Source organism: Anarhichas minor, unplaced genomic scaffold (assembly GCF_050575085.1).
Source record: "Anarhichas minor isolate MPS153535 unplaced genomic scaffold, ASM5057508v1 ptg000058l, whole genome shotgun sequence".
NCBI lineage: Eukaryota > Metazoa > Chordata > Actinopteri > Perciformes > Anarhichadidae > Anarhichas > Anarhichas minor.
The window spans coordinates 8,508,205-8,531,083 of NW_027466504.1; the positions used below are offsets into that span (position 1 = coordinate 8,508,205).

General features: G+C 43.2%; 2 protein-coding genes across 5 annotated transcripts in view; both read left to right on the plus strand.

Annotated features, from left to right (window-relative positions):
- The window catches only part of lyst (lysosomal trafficking regulator), a 55,926-nt gene extending 44,869 nt beyond the window's left edge, over positions 1-11,057 (plus strand). For all 4 annotated transcript variants that reach the window (XM_076077383.1, XM_076077384.1, XM_076077385.1 and 1 more), the window contains exons 32-54: positions 76-285; positions 717-893; positions 1,101-1,177; positions 1,299-1,487; positions 1,904-2,049; positions 2,153-2,249; positions 2,442-2,503; positions 2,702-2,757; positions 2,849-3,001; positions 4,184-4,428; positions 4,810-4,876; positions 4,966-5,122; positions 5,676-5,816; positions 5,949-6,166; positions 6,261-6,491; positions 6,613-6,802; positions 6,890-7,026; positions 7,202-7,300; positions 7,771-7,910; positions 8,006-8,103; positions 8,209-8,365; positions 8,453-8,524; positions 8,640-11,057. In XM_076077383.1, coding sequence (XP_075933498.1) covers positions 76-285; positions 717-893; positions 1,101-1,177; positions 1,299-1,487; positions 1,904-2,049; positions 2,153-2,249; positions 2,442-2,503; positions 2,702-2,757; positions 2,849-3,001; positions 4,184-4,428; positions 4,810-4,876; positions 4,966-5,122; positions 5,676-5,816; positions 5,949-6,166; positions 6,261-6,491; positions 6,613-6,802; positions 6,890-7,026; positions 7,202-7,300; positions 7,771-7,910; positions 8,006-8,103; positions 8,209-8,365; positions 8,453-8,524; positions 8,640-8,778 — 3,258 coding nt within the window. In that variant the 3' untranslated portion in view covers positions 8,779-11,057. The remainder of the gene's footprint in view (positions 1-75; positions 286-716; positions 894-1,100; positions 1,178-1,298; positions 1,488-1,903; positions 2,050-2,152; positions 2,250-2,441; positions 2,504-2,701; positions 2,758-2,848; positions 3,002-4,183; positions 4,429-4,809; positions 4,877-4,965; positions 5,123-5,675; positions 5,817-5,948; positions 6,167-6,260; positions 6,492-6,612; positions 6,803-6,889; positions 7,027-7,201; positions 7,301-7,770; positions 7,911-8,005; positions 8,104-8,208; positions 8,366-8,452; positions 8,525-8,639) is intronic.
- A 119-nt stretch (positions 11,058-11,176) lies between these two features.
- gng4 (G protein subunit gamma 4) lies at positions 11,177-22,658 on the plus strand. The gene is made up of 3 exons (XM_076077387.1): positions 11,177-11,807; positions 13,081-13,186; positions 21,352-22,658. Exons 2-3 carry the CDS (start codon positions 13,088-13,090, stop codon positions 21,478-21,480), a joined length of 228 nt encoding a protein of 75 aa, XP_075933502.1. The 5' UTR covers positions 11,177-11,807; positions 13,081-13,087; the 3' UTR covers positions 21,481-22,658.
- Positions 22,659-22,879: the final 221 nt, after the last annotated feature.

Consider the following 22,879-nt stretch of genomic DNA (forward strand, 5'->3'; position numbering starts at 1 on the left):
CTTTTTTTTTTTTTTAGCTGTGAAGTTTTAATTGCTATATTGTGAAACCTTGTGTTACTGGTTGTGATCTCACAGGGCAGCTCGGGTCGAGGAGGAGCCCCACATCAGCAGTGGCGAAGGATCCTATGGTCGTGTCGGGACACTTTTCGGGTCCAAATCGGCCGCCTCCTTGTGCACACGCTCAGCCCTGCGCTTCCCCTCTCTGACAGGAAGGAGTCGCTGGGGTTTGTGTTTGATCCCAGACATTTGGATATCCTCAAGGAGAGCCTCAGCCCGGGCCTAGAGGTGAGTGTGAAGGAAATACTTCATTAAATTCAAATCTATCACTAGTCTATTTGTCACCTTACACGTCAATTTGGCCTTTGCTCACTGACAAATATTGAACCCAAAATGATATATATTACCTTCCCATTTCAGACATTGTGTTGGGTCCAGGGGGAAAGTATGAGTGAGAGTTCAGTATATTAGCTTTGCTTGTCATTTTCACTCCTACAGGAGCTGTCGGGCTTTGGCTCTAAAAGTACTCTGATAGATGTTTTCATGCTGTTCAGCAACTCCCTTGTCTCCCCATGGGAGTCTTTCACTTGTCCTCCTCTCAGGCTTTTCTGAGGGTTAACTAGCCGGATCAGGCTCGTTTCCTGTCCATCACTGTATGCGACCTGATTCAGACACAAACAAACAATGTATCTGTGCTATGTTCTCGCTCTGTCTTTCAGCATGGACCAAAGTTGTCACTGTACCTGTACGAGATGCTGCACGATCACAAGGACAGCCTCACCAAAGACGAGCAGAACGCCGTGGGTGTCTTCATGACCTCGCTCAAGCTTTGTGGCCATCGCTGCATCCCACCCAACACTCCACACAAACAAGACTTGCTCAAGGCCATAAAAGAGGTTAAGTCCTACAAAGACAAACATTCATTGTTAACAGTTTCTGAGCCTTACTAGCCAAACTCAATCAGCCTGTTTGGTAGTTCAGCAGTGTGAGTACTTGTGTGCAGGTGGAAAAGCTTCGTTGTCCATGAAGTGCAGCATGTCAGGTTTCTTTTTAGCTAGAAAATTAAGCTAATGCATCTTTCTTACTTCATTTTATTCATACAGGAAAAATTCAAGTATGAAGCAGAAGAGAAAACAAGCAAAGTGGCGTGGGAAAAGAAAATGACCAACACTCAGAGGAAGTGAGTCGGGGCTTTTTTTTTTTTTTTTTTCTGGTGTGAGATTGATGTTCAGTACAAGAACATATTGGTTAAGAATCATTTCACACTTCTATTCACTCCATTCTTTCTTATTTCTCTGCAGTCTTCTCCAACGACTGGATGGAAAGTCCAAGGACATTTCAAAGATTGCGGCTGACATCACTCAGAATGTGTCTCTGCGACAAGGCATGGAGAGAAAGAAAGTCATCCAGCACATCAGGGGACTCTATAAGACTGACCTCAGCGCCAGCCGACACTGGCAGGAGCTGGTGCAGCAACTCACGCATGACCGGTAGGCATCCGCGTTTATCTCTCACAGGGGCTTACGCAAATTAATGAGCTTTACTGATTCACAGCTTAGAGCTAAATGCTAATATCAGCACGCTAACATGTTCATAAGCGACAATACTAACATGCTGATGTTTAGAATGTTCACCTTTTAGTTTCGTATATTAGAATTCAAACGTTTGCTAATTAGAATAAACTATTTGACTTGCTGGTAGCAATACATGACAAGGTAACAGATCACTAAAGTTATTATTATTGATTCTGAGGAGCACATGGCAGTCCCTACAGCAGTTGTTGAGAAACTATATTGAGGGCATGATCTTGGTGTCCTCAGTGGTAGCTACGGCTTTGTAGTGAGGTTACCTTTGTATTGATATGATAAGACAAACCGTTTGAGAGGACTTTAATGGTCTGTTTCAGTGGGGTTTGGTATGACCAGACATCCTACCCAACGTCGTGGCAGCTGGACCCCACCGAAGGGCCGAACCGGGAGCGAAGACGGTTACAGAGATGCTACCTCACCATTCCTAACAAATACCTGCTCAAAGACAGACGCAAGTTTGAAGGTGAATAAACGTTTTTACTTACAGCAGTATGGCAAGATTCTGTCTTGTGCTAGTGTGTCTGTCTCCTTCAGCATTCTTATTTTGACCTCCACGTCTTTTTAAGACACAGTGAAGCCCCCGTTGTCCTTCCTGGTTGAGGATAAGACCCACTCCTCCTTCTCCTCCACTGTCAAAGACAAAGCCACCAGCGAGCCCATCAGGTACATTTTTTTTTAAACCTCTCTCACTCTTCCTGCCTGTAAGCCTTCAGTGAGCATCAAATCCCTCTCAGAAGGACAGGGTGATCTCAAGAAGTCGCATAAATGTCTCATCAACTTGTGCTACGTTGATGATTGTCTATGCTTTATTCAGATGGTGTGTTTCTTGTATGATAAATGTCTCTTTGGCCTTAGGTTCACCAGACGGTGCATCAGCGTCGCCCCCTCCAGAGAGACAGCAGGGGAGTTACTTCTGGGTAAGACACTGACCATCTCTCACAGCTGCTCCATGCATAATAGACTCAGCCGGTCACAAGGCACAGAGAGTAATGTGCTCTCTCTGAGGCACTACAGATTACTGCTCTCCCCTGTTTGTTAGTTATTCAGCAGGGGAAGCTTTAGTTTGTTTTGTTCTCAGTTCCCCAAATCTCACTCACCCTGTTGTTGTGTCACAGGAAAGTCTGGGATGTACTTTGTGGAGGACAACGCTGCCGATGCTCATGACAACCAGGTAAAGCCAGAGGACTGTTCAGGATTATTCTCTGCCAAAAGGGGTTACCGCCTGGCGTCTCAAGACCGGATGTGTTTATGTGTTTGGACAGAGCCTTCATGGGGAGACCGAGGCACCCTCTTTCTCCTGGACGTACGAGGAGATTAAGGAGGTGCACAAGCGCTGGTGGCAGCTAAGAGACAACGCTGTGGAGATATTCCTCACCAACGGCAGGACCCTGCTGTTAGCCTTTGACAACACGAAGGTGAGGCAAAAACACAGGTCGCTTAGAATGAAAATGAAGGACGCCATGCTGTGACTGGAAAGTTGACATTTTTTTTTATTAATGACATACAGTAGATGTTCTAGTGTTTTTCCTCAAGCTGTTTCATTTCATTATTGCAAAGAATTGAGTTGGCTTATCATCCTAAGAGAGAAATTCAGCCCATGTTTTATTTGGATATAAAAATGAAGCTACACAGATTGGGCTGGGATGAAAAGACGAAAGAGCCGACTGATGCTCAAATAAATAGTTTTTTATGAAAAGACAAAATCACGCAGCTTGAAAAAATATAATTGTTAAAATGCCTTTTTGGTATTCCGCCCCTGATACCTGCAGAGCTCTGTAGTGTTCTGTGCCATCAGTCATGAGGATAAGATACAGTACTGTCATACTCTACAGGAAAAACACTTCTGTAAATTACTCGAATAGAGAAGATAAAGATAAGATTTACTTTATTGTCCCGCAGAGAAATTTGTCTTCGGCTCCAAGCCGCTGCGTCACACAATACACTTGCACATAGAGAACATAGATCATATAAACATGAACATAAACATGCTTAAATACACATGTCGACAATAGTTACAAATAGTAAAATAATATAACCAGGTGTGATCAACATAGGTAATAAATAATCAAGTCACAATATATTATTCCCCAATAAAATCATATCCTATAATACTACTTGTTGCTATTTAATAATTTGATGGCGGATGTAATAAATGAAATCGTGTTATGATATGGTTGGAAAACAGACATTTAAGCAAGTCTGCGTTTTACAGCAGGTATTTCCAATCCAGAAGCATCAAAGGAAGTAAAGACGTGCTCAGCACGTGGAGGCCAAACTGATTATCTGTCCTCTGATTGTCTGTGGACTCGCAAAAACCTTTCCTGGATGAACAGGCACAATCATTTGTTCCTGTGCATTAATTTCTATTTTAGACTGATATGTAATATTTCTAATTGTAATGTTTCAACTACTGTTGGATGGTTGTGAGGTTGTGCTCAGTATGTTGTGCATTTATTGATATTCGACAGAGGAGACATGACAGGAAACAAAGGTGTGACTTTACATTACATTTGTCAGTTAGTACTTTCTACATGTTTCCCTTCAGTCATGACTCTAGAGATGGAAACATCCCGTGGTTCTCTCTTTTCTCGCCTTAGTTCCGTGACGACGTCTACCACAACATCCTGACCTCTGACCTGCCCAACCTGCTGGAGCACGGAAACATCACGGCGCTCACTCAGCTGTGGGGCTCGGGTCAGATCTCTAACTTCGAGTACCTGACGCATCTCAACAAGCACGCAGGCCGCTCCTTCAACGACCTCATGCAGTACCCGGTGTTTCCCTTTATTTTGCGAGATTACACCAGCGAGACGATCGACCTGCAGGACACAAACATCTACAGGTCAGTGGTTGATGGCAGCTTTGTTAATGTGTTTGGAAAGGCATTTGAGGTATTTCATTCGGTTTTAAAAATAAATAAGATTTTATATGTTATTAAGATTATTCTTGGGCACTGTATAAAATATATGTAAATGCACCTCCTTGATGTACATACTGTAGGTCCTAAAATAAGTATAGCTTTCAAACATTTTTAAGTTTGTCCAGTTTATGCCAGAGCCATTCCGTACCATGATTTTAAATCAAGACAAATTAATTTTTTGATAAGCTAAACTAAAGGTCAAGACTCATGACTCATGAATCATTAATAATAGGTTCATTTTCATTTGTCACAGTTGAACATCATGGTTCATTACAGCTTTGCTTGTATTTTGTTGTCATGCAGGAATTTAATCAAACCCATCGCAGTCCAATCAAAAGAGAAAGAAGATCGCTACGTGGATAACTACAGGGTATGGCCTGTTGTACATTTTAGCATGTGTTTCTTGAGGGTAGTGAATGTTCTGATAAGAAAACGTGTGTGTGTTTGTGTGTTGTGCAGTACCTCGAGGAGGAGTACAAGAAGGGCATTCGTGAAGACGACCCCATGCCTCCTGTCCAGCCTTACCACTACGGCTCACATTACTCCAACAGCGGCACTGTGCTGCACTTCCTGGTTCGAATGCCTCCGTTCACCAAGATGTTCCTCGCATACCAGGGTAGGTCACGCATTATCTTTTACTAACCGTTAAGGAAGAAAAATGATTCAGCTGCGTTGTCTTTTCAGTATCTTTAGTTTCCAAAAGTAAGTGTGAACTGACTGACAGGCCAGTGCTTTTTAACAGTAGGTCATTTTCATGCACCTCCAAAAAGCTTTTAGCATCACAGAGTGTCTGCATTACAATGACTGCTCCATCTTGGTTGATGCTGAGGCTTTTAGTACTGACAAGTTGGAACGTCCTGATCTCGGATCTGGCTGAGCAGCACGTTGCCATAGTCGCGTGTCATCTCATGTATCAGCCATAAAAGGTTACTTCATCTCTATACTTTTCTCTGATCAAGTCCTCGCCCTTCCCTTCCCTTTTTTTTCTATGTCCTCCTTTCTTGTTAATTATTTTTTCATTTATCCGTCTCTCTCCTCTGATCCTCTGAGGCATCTTTTCATGTGATTGTAAATGTATTCAGCAAGCCTGGTGTCTAAGGTCATGAAAGGGGATCTTTTCAATCAGTGAGTAGAATCTGTAATTAGATTGTCTTTTTTGCCTTAATCAGACCAGAGCTTTGATATCCCGGACCGGACGTTTCACTCTATGAACACCACGTGGCGCCTGTCCTCCTACGAGTCCATGACTGACGTTAAGGAGCTCATCCCTGAGTTTTTCTACCTCCCAGAATTCCTGGTCAACAGAGAGGGTAATTATTTTCCACTACAATGTATACCTTTAATTAATCTATATACCTATCATTTACACCAGCATACATTTTTCATATCTACTCATTCATTTAAAAAGTGGTAAAAAGAATAAATGGAAATTGCCTTCACAGGTTTTGATTTTGGTGTTCGTCAAAATGGTGAGAGAGTGAATCATGTGAATTTGCCGCCCTGGGCCCGCAACGACCCACGTCTGTTCATCCTGATCCACCGGCAAGCGCTCGAGTCGGACCAGGTCTCTCAGACACTGTGCCAGTGGATCGACCTGGTGTTTGGGCTCAAGCAGAAAGGCAAAGCAGCCGTCCACGCCATCAATGTCTTCCACCCAGCTGTAAGTAGCTGCTTGTTTCCCGTTTGATAGAAATTATTGGGAAAGTTGTTGTTGTTGTTGTTGCTTACAAAAGCCTTCATATCATTTTTCGCAGACTTATTTTGGCATGGACGTTTCGTCTGTAGAAGACCCAGTGCAGCGACGGGCCCTGGAGACGATGATCAAAACATACGGACAGACACCCAGGCAGCTCTTCAACGCCTCTCATGTCAGCAGGGCCGGCCCCAAACTCATGATGGAGGGGGAGCTGCCGGCAGCCATGGGTCTCCTAGTTCAGCTGGCCTTCAGAGAAACACGAGAACAGGCCAAAGAAATAGTCTGCCCGGTAATCTGCTCTGTGATGATAGTGACTCTGGCAGCCCGCTGTGCGCTGAGGAATGACATAATGCATCGTCGCATGAAATGAGCCGCTGCTCACCTGCCAATTTCCTCTTCCTCCCCAACAGAGCCCACTGCCGTGGATCAAAGGTCTGAAGTGGGGCGAGTATGTGGGCTCGCCCTCTGCTCCAGACCCAGTGGTGTGCTTCAGTCAGCCGCACGGGGAGAGGTTCGGATCCCTGCTGGCTCTGCCAACGCGAGCCATCTGCGGGCTGTCCCGCAAGTTCTGCCTCATGATGATTTACAGCAAGGAGCAGGGTAGGACGCCCACCAGTCGCTCAGCCTGGATGTACTGGATGGTTTGCACAATGTCCTGCTGACTCAATTAACTTCTCTCCTCCGTAGGTGTTCGGAGCATGCACAACACAGACATCCAGTGGTCGGCCATCTTGAGCTGGGGCTACGCAGACAACATATTGAGGCTGAAAAGCAAGCAGAGTGAACCGCCCATCAACTTCATTCAGTGTTCACAACTGCACCAGGTAGACACGAGTTAAACTCAGGCTTAAAAATAAAAACAGAGCACCTGAAAGTGAAAGGGTTCACTGGTCTCCTCTCAGTGTTACGCAACTCTACACTGAGGATCGACCAATAAGATGTCAGGGTTCTCGTTTCCTCTGTCCCAACCGTCTCTCTCTCTCTCTCTCTCTCCTCCAGGTGACCAGCTGCGCCTGGGTGCCTGATGGCTGCCAGCTATTCACAGGCAGCAAGTGTGGAGTCATCACCGCCTACAGCAACCGCTTCACCAGCACCACGGTGGGTTTCCATGGCGACGTCCCCCTCTAACCTTCCGCCTCCACATCAACACCCAATCCACCCACCCACCTCCCATTACCCCCCCCCCCCCCCCCCCCCCACCCCTACCCCTCTGTAGACCGCCTCACCGTGCTCAAACGCTCGGCTTCATTAGTCACATCACAGTTGCCCTTGAAACACATTTCCACTGAGCCTACAAGTGGGATTAGAGGTCCGGGAGTTCAGTCATCAGAGAGGCTTTCTGACTTTCATCGGTCCCTACCAATAGGCATCTAGATTTCCTTTTTTTTTTTTTTTCTGTCTCTGAAGTGTGTTCCAAAAGCAATTGATTTGTGCTGTTCAGAAAATCCTGGTTGGAGATTCATTAATGTAGTGTTTTTAGGAAACGGTAAACGCCGACGTACCTCATCCAATGCTATTCAGGTGTGCATGTCCTCTGTATACGGTCTCTGATATGTGTCTTTCCACAGCCGTCGGAGATGGAGGTGGAATCTAAGGTTCATCTATACGGACACACGGGGGAAGTCACCAGCCTGTTTGTCTGCAAACCTTACAGCATCCTCATCAGTGTCAGCCAAGATGGCACCTGTATCCTGTGGGACCTCAACAGGTCAGTGTGTGAGGGATACGAAGAAAAAGCTTTAATGATATCTTTTAGTGTGTGACGAGGAATCTAAAGTAAAGCGATGCTCTGTGTTTTTTCAGGCTCTGTTACGTACAAAGCCTCACAGGCCACAAAAGCCCCGTGACTGCAGTGTCTGCCAGCGAGACCACGGGGGACATTGCAACAGTTTGTGACTCAGGTGAAGACCGCTCTGCTCCGGCTCCTGTCCGAGTTCATCGTGCCACTTTTCCAGACTGGCACAATGTTGACGTGACTTATGACACTTATGATTCTGTGTATCCAGTGGGCGGAGGCAGCGACCTGCGTCTGTGGACGGTGAACGGCGACCTCATCGGTCACGTCCACTGCAGAGAGATCATCTGCTCCGTGGCCTTCTCCAACCAGCCGGAGGGAGTGTCTGTCAACGTCATCGCCGGCGGGCTGGAGAATGGCGTCGTCAGGTGAGCAGGCACCCGTTTGCTTCCTTTCTCAAGACAATGAATTATTCACACTAGTGTGTTTTTTTTTAATGTGTGAAATATTTCCAGGTTGTGGAGCACCTGGGATTTAAAACCAGTGAGAGAGATCACCTTTTCCAAGTCAAGCAAACCCATCATCAGGTATCTCATCAGCGCTCCAAAGATTGTTCTTCTTTGCTTTTATGTAATGCCACTTATCACCATTCAAAAGATATGTGTGATTCTGTTGGAAATACTGATGATGATGTCCCCTCAGCCTGACGTACTCGTGTGACGGCCACCACCTCTACACAGCCAACAGCGAGGGCACAGTGATGGCGTGGTGTCGGCGGGACCAGCAGCGCATGAAGCTGCCCATGTTCTACTCCTTCCTCAGCAGCTACGCTGCAGGCTGACTGTGTTTCTGATGTTTACTACTGTCCAGTTCTCAGCAAGAGGAGCCCCCCTCCTCCTCCTCCTCCTCCTCCCCCTCCTCTCTGCACTAACAGGGAGGAGGATGTGTCAGCATGGCCTCAATCTCCCTGAACCCTCCCTATCCTTTAACTAAAGCCATCCCCAGCTGAGCAAACTCTACCACAGCCGCTCCCAGCATCATAAAATAATTCTGAAAATATATGTATATAAATATATATTTATAAACATACTGAAGTGGAATGTTGGGGAGAATGGATGAATATTTGGCTGAGGCTGCAACAGACACTTTATATACAAAATGCATTTCTGAGGGTGTGTTTGATTTGTTAAGTCTTATATTATTTTGTTAATTGCCGTTGAGTTATTGTTGTGCAGATCTTTGCCTGATTGCCTGTTGATTTTCCTGTTTCCTGGTAAGCTGCTATCTTCTGGCCAAAGCCGGACCCAAAGTGTTAAGACCCCCGTCTCTCGCCTCGTGGATGAGCTCGTATTTCCCGTGGCGCGTCGTCCTCTGACAGATTGCTGCCGGAGCTCGGCGAACGCGTCCTGCTGACGCTGGAGTAGCCAGGAGAGAGAGGGAGCCCCTCCTCGCGTCTGTCGCCAGGAGATGGCCCCGCTCTGTGGGAGTGAGACGCCGCTCTGCTGGGCTGTCTGCTCCACTCAAGTCTGCACACGAGTGTCACGGCCCTGCATCACTGAGCTGCATTCGAGCTCAGTGGAGGGACGGGGGGGACGTTGGGATGAATTGTTCCGTGTGTTGCCTGTTGTTCTGTCCTACTTTTGCATGCTAGAATGATGCTGACCTTGACAGTATGTATGTGGTTGTGGCATTTACTGTCATGGTACTCCTTTATTAAGGCCTGCCTTGGTTGCGCCTGTCCTCTTGCATTGAGAGATGTTGATATTCATTTATTTATTAGAAGCACCTCGGAGGCTCATCTTTCCTTCTTTCCTTTTTCTTGTGTTTTACTGACTTAATAAACTGTCGGCTGCTCAAATGCACTAAAACCTTTTCACTAACCTAATATAGTTTGCTGAAATTCTGAGAAATTACCAAACAGCATTAGATGCCTGAAAGCTGCAGAAGAAGCCAAGAGGAATCTCCTGAATGCCCCCGTCGCTGAGCTACGAGAACGGGTGTAGTAGGTGGGTGGGCGTAGTGAGGAGCATCATGTCCAGCCGACTGAGGTCAGAACAGTTAGCGTTTCCTGCACTGATGAGGTTTACAGCTTGTTTCTTAATCTTATACACTACACTAATCAGTCCAGGAAACACTCAACCAAACATTGCTTTCCTTAACCCATCCATGGGTCCGTGCAGCTATTCTTTACATTCCCTCTTTGCCTACGATACTTTCAGTTTGTCTGTATAATATGTGTGAAATGATGGGCAAAGCACTTTTTTTTTGTTTATAAGCTACCATTTAATTAAAGGAGAGCTAATGATCTGTGGTCTTAACATGAACTAAGCTTTGATTTCATTCCACTAATAAGTCTACTCAAGAAAGCAATATCAGACACGCAATAGGTCATTGTTGTCATGTTTCATATGGAGTTTGTTTTAACACAGCTGTGAAGATGACGTTTGGCTTTTGTTTTGACTGCAGTGAGCCTTCTGTGATGAGAAATGATGTCTTAAATTTCACACCTGGTGTTTCACTTGTTTACAAGAAAGGGAATATTGCTTCTTATATCATGACGTCATTCCTTTTGTGGTGTTATCTTGGTATTTTTTTTTTTTTTTTTTTTCCTTCTCAGCCCACCAGGACCCTTGTGTGCAGCACCGGGCCTGTACAGGACATGATGTTGCTGTTTGTTTACTGCGTCTCCTGCTTTCTTGTGTACATGCATTTCCTCCTTGACATTTATAAAAGTGTATGTCTACGAGATCCGCAACCTTTTCTTTTCTCTCGAACATCCTCGTGTGAGATTGTATGAATGTTTTCCCCCCTTTTATTGAGAAAGTGGCAAAAAGACGAGAGGAAAATGTTATTATTGGCAAAGTGTTTTTTTGTGCTATCTGACACGGAAGGAAATATATTTTTCTGTTAATTTAAGATCATTGAGTTGCTCAAATTGTGTCATTTAATTGACCTCTCTGGGCTTGTTTTTGCAGTTTGGCATCATGGATTGAGGTTCTGAAAGGACGTGTTTTATGTTTATTTTTGTTTGTGTATATATATATGTGTGTGTGTGTATGGACAAGCAAAGTGATGAGTATATTATAAATATATATAAATATTTGAAGAGATATGACAACATCTTGTGGTTTGTGTCTATTTGTGTGGTGCTTTCAGGGGCACAAGAAACCAAGGTGAAACTGCAAAAATGACTGTATTAGATCAGAAGCACGACAAGGAGGAAAAATTGATTATGATTCAAATTGATGGAATCGAGCTATTTAATCTGGATGCAAATTTCCCCCAAAGAGCAGTGCTGTTATGGAGGCCCAGCAGTTACTATGGGGGGAACCCGGTGATGTCAAAGCTGATGTAAAAAATGAAATGGGGAAACCTGCAGATCTCCGGTGCCTTCTGCAGCAATAAAGCAAATTAGAAAAAACAGCGGACGCTTATTCGACTAATGGGCTGTCTCGGTGCGTTTAGGGCCAGTTCGTACAGCAGAAACGCATCCGGGCTTGTTGCTTGCTGCAGCTACGGGTCCTCTGATCGAGTGCTCCCTGCCCTACAGCCTGTATCTCATCGTCATACAGAGGTTTCCCCCCCTGCTGCATGCGTAACATCTCTCCAAGTCCAGCCGTGGTGCTCACCAAGACCTCACCGCTTGGATCTCATCTTCCTACACGGAATACGCACGACTCGCATTGAGCGAACCGCTGAGGCGAAATTAAAACGCCAGGATTTACCTCCTCGGGTTCAGTCCAGACCGAAACGAGGCTGGGATTTCCTCTTATCATTTGATATTTGACAGATCCTCTTTTTTTTGTGTGTGTGTGTTGGGTGGAGTCAACCCGGAATTCTCCAAATTGGAAAACCATTGGCACATTTCAGGTAGGTCGGCGGCAGTAGCCTACATTAATCTGCTCCTAGCCGAGCAATGCAGCGAAGCATCAAGATGCTTTTTTTTTTTTTTTTTTTAATGTAATGTCTTCATGCAAAATATTTTGTTTTGTTTCCGTGATGTGTGGTTCGCTGTCTTCTGCTCTGACCAGGGCCGCAGCTCGCACGGCGTGTGTGCACAATTTAATCCCTTTTAGAAATAAGAGTCGCCCATGTTTGACAGATCTGCATCAACAATTAGCATCGTTACATTCGGATAAAACGGTGTAGACCCCGTTAAAGCCCCTGATGTAGCCGTGTGAGCTTAAGGATGGGCGACTCGGAAGGGAAACCTAAATGGAAAAGGCCTGATAGCGTCCTACGAGGGTGTGAATAAAAGCTATAAATTGGCTTTAGAGCATGAAGGGTGGGATTGGAAAATGAATTCACCGTCTGCATCCCCCGTTACAAAACATCTGCCCGATAATATCCGTTTGAAAACACTTCAATTCGACTTGATGCGATGAAGATGAAATAAATAAGCAAATCGATGCCAAAAAAAAAAAAATCCACAGTCAGTGAATTGATCCAACTGCACCCCTCCTCAGTCAAATGCTTCATATTTTACATGTACATTATTATAAAACACATCTGTGGTCAGGTGTCATCTCTCACTGCTGTGGCTGTCATACTGGGACATTTCAGAAGTGAGGGGGGGTCAAGGGGCCTCAAATGAGAGCAAGATTTAGTCATTAGGCTACATATTGATAGATGCACAGAAAGGCTGATTACAATGGGGCAGATTAAATCGCTGCAGTTGCATTGATGCCCACTGTGGAGAAAGTTGAGAGGATGAAGGCAAAGAGTGGAGTTTTCTTCTCCAATCTGTAGGTTCTAGGACCTTGGAAAGGTCCTAGAACTGATAATTAAAAGGACATACGGCGACATAAACCCCTAAATGTGTGCTTAAGTACCCTTGAGCAAATAAGAACAACTTGACCAAAAATCAAAAAATAATCATGCATGAGCACTGACTGTAAAATGACAAATCGCCGTCCAGCTGCTGCCTTTTTGAGCTCTTTCTTCAGATAAAATGGAGCTTGGCTGCTGTAAAACAGATTCCCCCAAACAAAATGGGTCCTTTGAATAAAAAGGTTGTGGCAGAGAATGGCTGCTCCAAGGGGGGGTAGAGACATCGCCAGGGGGGGGATGCTGCTTTGTGGATTTAATGTGATGTTCATTGACTCTACGTGTCCCCCTTTTGTGCCTGTGTTTGGTGTCACAGGAGCACCATGAAGGACGGTATCGCCAACAACAGCACGGCCAGCATCTCCCAAGCCAGGAAAGCTGTGGAGCAGCTGAAGATGGAGGCCTGCATGGATAGGATAAAGGTACTTTTTTTTTTCTATTTGTGTCTGTGAGCAAATATTTGCATGGGTTTCTATTTGCTCAAACATGCAGTGTGTGGATTTAGAAATAAATCCACACACTGCACGCTTTGTTAGGCCTGTATATTAATGTGAATAACGTGATACAAATCTGTGTATACATCTAACCCCCACTGATTTAGACACATTAAGTGTTTGGAGCAATACAATATCCTTTTCTTGATGAGTGACCGACTTCAGCTCCCAGCAAACATTTCATTTTTTATTAATTGAATGTCCAGACAAAGCACAAGAAAATGTCTCGCTTAGAATTGGGAACGTTATCCAACTTGCCTCTCACGGCTTAAAATTTGCACACAATAAATTCTGTCAATGCTAGTTTTCATTTAGCTAACCCAATAGCCAGGCTTAGATGCTAATAATTATAAAACACCTCTGGCTGCATGTTCCTTCATCACGATGAATCCTGTTGTTTATTTTGACTCAATCCCACGTACTGTTCACTGACCTGCTGCTAGATATACTCGCTAGTGCACCAAATGTGTATTAATCCGCTTCTCAAATGAGTCCCCTTTTGATACACTATGTAGTCCTGATCGAGTAACATTTGATAAAAGCTTCCAGTGCCAAACTGTTTTGGGAAATTCCTGAGCTGCTACTACTACTACTGTTTTTGTTTTTTGAAATGAAAGTATGTATTCATGAGAGTCACAGAGAGGCTGAGACAGTTTTGAGAGACAGACTGACACATTTTGGGTTTTGGTCATTTTAATGGGCTTTGACAGCGTTATGCTTTAAACCCTAAACAGGGAGAATGTTGAGAGGACCAAGCCATCATCTGCTCTGTGACGAACTATACCTTCTGCCATTTTGCCATTTTAAACCTTCAAACACAAAATTAAAATAAAATGTTTGACATTTTGTGAAATAGCCTGGTTTGCGAGAGTCAGATGAAAAAAATGAAAGAACCGTGTTGATTAGGGAACTTTAGAGGGCTTGGAAGAGGAATTTTGTTATCTTCAGTGTCAGCCAGGCTAGCTGTTTCCCCCTTGTTTAGTCTTTATGCTAAGCTAAGCTAACTGCTGCTCTCTCGAAGCTCATATTTACTGAAGAGTGAGACGTGAGACGGATATTGTCCTTCTCATCTAACTCTCCATCAGAAAGCGAATCAGTGTATTTCCCAAAATACTACTACGTCTTAAATTTAAATGCAGAAACAGACAGTGTATCAACTTGTCACTATATACGGCCCTCATGTTGATACTTACGTCCACTATTGCGCGCTATTTGCCATCTCAGTGCATAATGACTGAATTAACCCATATATTGGGCTGGTACAGTAGCAGTGAATCATCACAATCATCTTGTATCAGTCCTTCATGAAGTTTCTGTTCTTTAAGGTACTTTTTCACAAAAAAAGGATCAAAACTGATGAAGCAGAACCAGATATATATCATAGCTTATATTCCACACATTCATCTTCCTTGTCAAAGGGAAGCCTCTAGCGTCGAGCAGAGACAAGCAGCTGGCTACAGAGGTCTGGCAAGCTTAGTCTAGAGCAGTTTCTTCTGACAGTCGTCACATGAAGCATCAGTTCACCTTGTAAGCACCGGCGTTGCCACCTCTCTGTCAGAGTTCATCCACTGTCAACAGCTGGGAGACCCGAGTAGCACCATTGTGGTAACTGTGAGGAACAAACCCAGAGGCATGCTGGGCTTCAGTGACTGTTGACCGCCGCTGACATTAGTTTTCCACCAATTTGGGTCATCTTCTCTGAGTGTGATCACAGGGATTGTCCTTTGTTCGCACTCATGCAGGCTTCTTCTCAACTTGCATTGCCAGTGAGGTCTCTGGTTCAAATTCCCAGTTGCAGCAAAGAAAATGTGGACATTCAAATTAGTTTGCTTGCTCTATAATCATATTCCTGATACCCATCACCCCCTGCAGCTCCATCAGGCCTCATAAAGATGTGTCCTTATCAAACAACACAACATTGACTTTTGAGCCCTTTATGGTCTTTATGGTTGAGTTCAGTCACCATGCTTTAAAATCTAATAATATTCTAACTGTATATAGAGATTTCTATTATCCATTCATTAGATCGAACCATTTAAGGTGGAGGCTGTCCATGAACTACGTCTTGTGCAACTTAAAAGGCTGTGTCACCATCTCATTCGGTATGCTCCTGGTGTGCTGAGGGAACGATTGCCCCACAGCCCAGAGGCTGTTCACTCAGCATTATAGCCAGGGCCTGGAAGCCTGCCATACACCATCATCCCTACTCAGCACAACAAAGGCTGCTTACAAGAAAAACCTCCTCTTCTTCAAAAAACCAAGTGATTATCCCCAACGTGTAATCAGGGTTTGAAAGATGTGTCAGGAAGACCCCTAATTTAACCTACAAGTTGACTTTTTGGCACAACGTCTCATTTAAATCCTTTGCAGATATTTACATGTTTTTTAATGAGAAGAGTTGGATTTAAAGCGCCAGTGTGTTGGTTTAGGGGAATCTATTGTCAGAAATTGGAATAAAGTATTCATTGTTGTGTTTTCATCAGTGTATAATCACCTGAAACTAAGAATTGTTGTGTTTTCATTCGAATAAGCCTTTCATTTCTACAGAGCAGGTCCTGTTTCACAGAGTCTGCCATGTTTCTACGGTAGCCCAGAATGGACATACCAAACATGGCCTTAAGAGCAATTACATCCTACACACTGGTCCTTTATTATACTCCTACTCTTATTCAGATATAATCATGTCAGTCAAGAAGTCATTTTCATTTTGATTGTTAAAGCAACATTACCATCATGTTTAAAAAAAAAAGAAAAATACTATTTACTTTTAGTGGATACAGAAATGTACAAAAGAAATATAAATAACCTTAAACACAAAACATACAATATTACAACCAACTTTTCCAGTAAATGTTTAAACGATACAATATTTTCATTCTAGCAATTAATAGAAAGGTTTAATCCTCAAGTGTTTCACCTCAAAACAGTAAATTGAGTGAAACCACATCAATATTGCCATTAAACTGCAAATCAGAATATGTATCTTGAAGCCTGAACGTGTTCAGTTGTATTTGTTTATGATTGAATGGTAATTAATTTTAATAGTAGCAGTCTGTGACATTATTATATTAGTACTCTTTTGAATATGGTCGTAAAGATGTATCCTTTAATGTACTTTATTGGATACAGTGATAAGACATACTGTAGCATCCGGCAGCCATATGAGGTCTTCTCTTTTTGGGGGTATTGGGCAACAGTGACTTCTAGTTCTTCCAGTTTTTAGATGGAGCCTTTAACTTTAGCTGTTTCAGCAGAATATAAATCATTTGAGTCGATAGTAGTTAAAGTTGTTGATTCATGTGCTGCTCGTGGTTCTTCTCTGGCTGACTTGAGACACTGATAACACAGTAAAGTGTTTGAGTTGAGACAGGGACTGATGCCACGTTCACATCATTGTTACGGAATGAAAAGAAAATGAACCAGAAATACACGTTTCGCACTACTAGTTTGTTTTGAGTGAAAATAATAAATGCAATACAATTAGTGGTGATAGCCATTATGATTGACAATGGAAAAACTGAATATCCAAGAATATCAGTATGGGTCATTGAGCAAGAATAATAGCACAAGCATCAAACATAACAAAGTCTTTAAAGGTGTTTATTAGCATTCATAATAACTTGCTGTCTTGCCTACAATTGTGTGCAAGGCAAACAAGCTTTCTCTCTGTATAGTGCTGCTGAAAATGAAGTGTAAATGATAAAAAGTGTAAAATGATGCTCTGTTAAATGAGCTGAGAAGTGTTCAGATAACATTGTGTCTGAGTAGATTTGACTTGTCAGTTTTATTGTCACCTTAGCATTTTATGGAAAACGACACGGCAGACTTGAATGTAACCGAATCTTAAATGTCACATCTGATCTATATTCACTCAGCTCCATAGTGGGTCTGACAAATATCTAAGCTTTCTGAATAATTGACCTCTGCCGTCTTATTTGGGTCATCTTTGCTCTCATGTGAAAACCTTTTTAGCAAGATTAACCACAGCTTCGACTTATAAGAGACAAAGCTGTGTTAGTTTATTTTTACAGGAAGATGAACAACCTCGTTCCTTTGCTTGATCGGCAGATTTGAGTTCATTTAATGAGTTTTGTTTGTGTTTAATCTGACCAGAACTTCTCAACTCCTAAAAAAAAAACACAACATTTGTAATCAAGTAAAACATGACATTAATATAGTTTGACTTTCAGCCAACCATGAGGACATTAATCTGAAATATTTGGCAAGAGGCACTGGGTTCACATACAGTTGTATTCTTTGTTTCAGTGCTGACATTTCTTCACAAATGATTAGCCATAATAATGTCCCAAGAAAAACGGAATGAATGCATTAAGGAACAAAAAGGTTTCCACTGAATAAGACAGCAGACCACATTAGGCCTTAGGCAGTTATAAATATTATATTAAGTTTTTTAAATAACGTTTTTTCTAATTTGAAAGTGAGAAAATAACTTAAGATGTGAGAGTTGGTGTGTCCCTCTAAAAATGTATTTTAGCGTGATCAGCATGATTTCACATCTGTATTATTTTCTGAGCAGCAGCTGTTTGTGCTTTAACAACTATACTTCCACATCAGATGTGGAGATCCAAGTCGTTCTTCAACTCTTCTCAACGGCCTCAAAAAAGAGCCACTGAAGTAGAACGTGGCTGCAAAGGAAAGCAGAGAAGAGTACAAAGAAAGAGGAGGAAACAGACAGTTGGCCACGTCAGGCGAACCCTTAAATTGAATTAAGGGATCTGATGAAGGAGAGAGTGTATCAGTGACAAGAGGAGCCTCTGTGCTGCTGATTGAGGGATCGCCACGTTCTCATTAATTGCTCAATCAGCCAAAGGAATGTGATCTGTGCTAATTAGAAGGACTCTCCTTCCATCACGGGGCTGCAGTGTAATTACAGTCAGTCTGGGCTATAATGACACACTGTGCAATACCACTTTTTGTCCTGTGGGGCTCCCGTTGTCTGCAGAAACTCTGGCTGCAGTTACACAATAGTATAATTATTGCATTTTCTTTGATTATAAGAGTAATTAAGCTGTTTGGTTGCATCGCAAGTGCCAGCTTTAGTAATGTTCCCACTTTGTGCAGACTCCAATTAGTGCCGGAGAAAGGTCCAATAGAGAGAGAAATTTGATATAAAAATGCAGAAAAAACATAGTTTACTGTTAAATATATGTATTGTGTCCTGTGAGTGAGCAGAATTTGACTATGACTGTCTTCTAATGTGACTAATGTAACCGCTCTGAGAGTATGACCTTAATACAATAGCCCAGTTAGATCAGAATAGGTGTAGGTCTAACTCACCAAATACCTGTTAAACTATTGACATTCTGATCGTCTGCTTTTCGTTTTGTCTAAGTGCAGCCCCACAGAGCAGCGAGCACAGCTGTGAACCCTTCATCTTGTTTCAAAGTTACTGGTACAGCATGAGATACTCGGTGGTTCCCAAACTTTTCACTTTATTTGACCCCTTAAAATGAAGCAATGACCTCTTTTGAAGGATCTCTAGATGCCCTGTTGTGCTAAAAGTATCCAGTGTCCTGAACCCTTGGCGGGGGACCACTGAGGTAAAGACACGGCACGAAAACCTTCGGGATTTTCCTTCAAAGATGCAAAAAATCTACCTTTATTTTCTGGTATTTATTCTTAGATAGCTGTCTATTTTAATGTGAAAGGCGTCTAACAAGTTGACAGGATACGGCTGCATGTGATATTCTATATTTTCTATATTTTAGTGTCTCGCACCGGACCAAATGTGTATTAATCCATGGCTAAAAATAGTCCCAATGCACAATCATTTACCACTGTTTGAGTAACATTTGTTAGAAACTACAATGCCTGGCTGTTTGAGGAGATTTCAGAGCCCTTTTTAAAAGGGAATGTATATATTTGAGAGCTGTTTTAGTAGATTTACATCTTCAGTAGGAACAGAAGAAGTCAGAAAGAACTGAGAGACTGACTAACGCGTAGTTGGTTATGGTCTTTTCATGGGATTTGTTGACGATAAGAAAAATGTAGAATAACCCAAGCCTTATTGTTCCTTTTAAAATACAGAAACAACCCTTGAGACATCTTATTTTATGCTGCGAGACTGTGAAAATGGTAATGTGTTATTCCACATTGAAGGCTAAAGCTGAATGATGGGTTTTGTGCGTTTAATTCTCTTGTGAGAGCAGCAGTGGGTGAGGTGAAATGGCACACAGGAGATCAGATGGCTCTGTCCTCGACGTGGATCCCTGAGCCCTCGCCGTCCCTCCGATGCAGCTGCTCCTCTGCTCTCCATTTGCGGCCTCCCCCCTCCCATAACCTCCCACTCGGCTCCCGAGTAGAAACCTACATTCATATGCAGTCTGGCCGTACTGTAAAAATGTAAAGTCACTGTTTGACTTTGAAAAATGCACTACACGAGGCAGAAAGTGTGTTGTTTGCCCCGTCCTCCTTTCCCCTCAGCTATTTCAAGGTCCCGTCTTACCAGCTGTCAGTCATGAGCTGTCTCTTCTTATTGCCTGAGGCCGACCTAAGCCAACGGGCATCAGTGCAGTCGCCACAGGCACTGACGAATCAGAAACGCAGCCAATATGCAATTTCCAAGATTTTGGACATCTTTCAAAGTTTAGCTCCAACAATGTTTTCTCTGAGAACGAACACACGGTGAGTTGCAGACCGGCGTGAACTTTAGTGCAAATCTATCAAAACACACACTAGAAGAGTCGCACAATTGTTCTCCAGTACTCCATGCTTCATTCACCTCGCAAAATTCATGACCATGAATACAAAATAGCAATACAAACCAACTTTTCAAAAATGCTCCCCACAAAATACAATAATTCATCAGTGGTGGTGGTGTGGCTAAATGGATGGTAATGGCGGTCGTTCTGTCTGCAACTGTGCCACGACTATTTGATGTTTTTAGAAAAGCCATTCATGGTCCCCACTGGATGAATCCTGATAACTTTGGTGATCCCTGGACATTTCTTCTTGTGCAACCATCAGGACAACATTTCATCTAGTCCAATACAAGGGTTCAAGGATCACTAATTGTCATTCTGCAACAAAGAGTTGCACAACCAAATGCAGTTGTAGCCTAGTCCAATAATGCTACACAAGAAAATCATGTCAAAACAAAAACACCAGTGTCTTCCTGTTGTGCATTGGTTTTGAATTTTCAGCTGGGGGAATGTAAACAGCAGCAACATCAGAAATAAACATTGTCCATCAACTTTGACTATGTTTGAGCAGCATTAATGTAAACACAGAGTCCACCACCTCTCGTCCCACTGGAGTCCTGCGGTCTGCCCGTCAAGTGCAGCTTGATGCCACGAGGTCTCTGTAAAGATGTGGGCACAACAGTCACCGATCTCCCGTTGCTATGTTTGCCTGAAATCATATCTCATCCATCTTATTATCCTGCAGCCTGACATCATCCAGCCAGTAGCAGGCTGGGTAGTGAAGGCGCCTTACGTCCCAGCTGGGGACGCTTAGCTCCCAATCCCGTCCATCTCCTCTCTCCTCCTGGGGCAGTCAACTCCACTTTCTGTGGCGTTTGGTCCGGCAGGTCCAAAGGGGTCGGAGGATGATGATTGGCTTCTGGTCTGCTGCAGCTTATCCGATCCCGAAGCATCCTTCTCTGACGTTGATGAGTTTATCCTGTCAAATGCCATACCAACAAATTAAAACCAAAATAGTTTGTGTTATGACTAAATATATGCAAAACTAATGACGTTCCCATCAGCCTCGGCGTTTCTTTGGGTTGTACTTTAACACTTAACTCAATAAACTAAAATTCATATCAGTCAAAATAAATCCACAGCAGCATCTGCATTGTGTAGTGTTCCAACTATTTGTGGGGTATTTTCTGCCTTTATTAGATAGCAACAGGGAGGAAATAAGAGTAAAGGATGGAGAGAGAAAGATGCAGCAAAGGTCCCCGGCAAAGGTTACCTTAAGATTCAGGTAAAGAGATGGAGTCATGTGAAGGAGACATCTAAGTGATCCAATGGTAGACACGCATCTTGAATTTATATAACAGTTATTATGTAATAGTCAGAGAGACATCTAATCACCTATGCATGTCCTTTTCCTTTGTCTCAACATTTCAGGTCTCCAAAGCGGCTGCAGACCTGATGGCGTACTGCGACGCCCACATACGCGAGGACCCCCTCATCATGCCCGTCCCCGCCTCCGAGAACCCTTTCCGGGAGAAAAAGTTCTTCTGCAGCATCCTCTGATGACCTGCCGGTCGAGCTGTATGGGTGCAGGCATGGCGTTGCCTGTCTTCTCTGTCTTCACCACACCTGAAGCTACTGGCCATAGGCGTTGAGTTGAGTTTTGCCAGGTGGACACTCTGTTGTTGGTCAGCTCTGTCCTGGTGGCTGAAGGTTTTGGGGGAGTCAACTACCAAACTGGCGACCCAATGAGCGTATCATGTCTTGTTAAATAGGTTTGTTATTGCTTTGTTATTAGAGAACAGCCTTGCTCAGTGCTTAATGAGATGAGAGATGTTTTTTTTTCTTTAATTGTGCTAGATCTTAACATGCCTCAGGAAACAGAAATTTGCCCAGTGTCTCTGACTTTTTTTAAATATTTATTTCCCTTCCCTTTACCTGAATAAAAAAGCATTCATCTTTTTGTTATCTTGAACATAACTTGAGTTAGTTTTTATTGCTTTCAGTGCACAGGTTTGACTATTCGTAGCAAAACATTACTGAAAGTACGGCTGAAATTTGACACTTTCCTCACTAGTGGTTTCTCTTTCAATTTGCCTCGAGACACAAATAATTAATCTGCTAGTTGTAGTGCCGCAGTACAGTCAGATTCACATTAGAGCCCAGAAACAGAAACCTTATCTTGCTTAGTAAATGATTTGTTTGTGCCAACTGCTCTGGTAATACGGAGGTGGCTGCACATCAGTTCTGCTGCAAATAAATAAATAGACTCTGTGTTTATTGGAAGGTGCAGAGCTAATGTTTCAACAGCGAGATGAGTTCCTCAGGGCTATCAGTGTGCAAACAACCCTTAGGTCAAGAATTATTTATGAATCTGCCACCTCCTTCTCAGGCCCACTCTAATGCATTCTTCCCTTGCTGCTCCTTTGAATTTACTCATCATATACTTCATCCACGTCAAATCAGAGACACTATCGGTTAATCCTGCAGCCCCCGACTGGAATATTTGTACAAGTTGCAGGAGACATCTTTTCCTCTTGTTTCCTTAACGGTCTCATTTGTTTTCTGGGCATGTTTCCTGAGCCTGATTCTTTTTGCCTGTCCTAGAGTGAATGGCAAGGCCTTTGACATTAATGCCAAAACCAGAGGCCTGCATGTTCCTCCGCTCCTTTTTGGCAGCCTCCTCTGTTTCCGAGGGGCTGTCAGTCTTTTAGAGTGTACAGTATGTTACAGTGCCAATTTCTGTGAGAGCAGTGTGATCTTCACACTGTGCTCCCACAGCCTTCCCCCCCCCCCCCCCCCCCCCCCGTTTTTGTTTGTTTTTGGAAGAAAAGGCACACTGTCGAAACATTTCCTTTACATGGTAGTTGAATAGCATTTGCTAATTTTTACGATGAATTATTATGATCGTTATTAATATTGTTATTATCGGTAGTATTATTGAATATTTGTTGCACAGCAC

Excerpts from the sequence above, each read along its gene's own strand:
- gng4 (XM_076077387.1), top strand. The coding sequence starts at position 13,088 with ATGAAGGACGGTATCGCCAACAACAGCACGGCCAGCATCTCCCAAGCC. Across the intron at positions 13,187-21,351 it reads CCTGCATGGATAGGATAAAG|GTCTCCAAAGCGGCTGCAGA; the intron begins GTACTTTTTTTT and ends TCAACATTTCAG.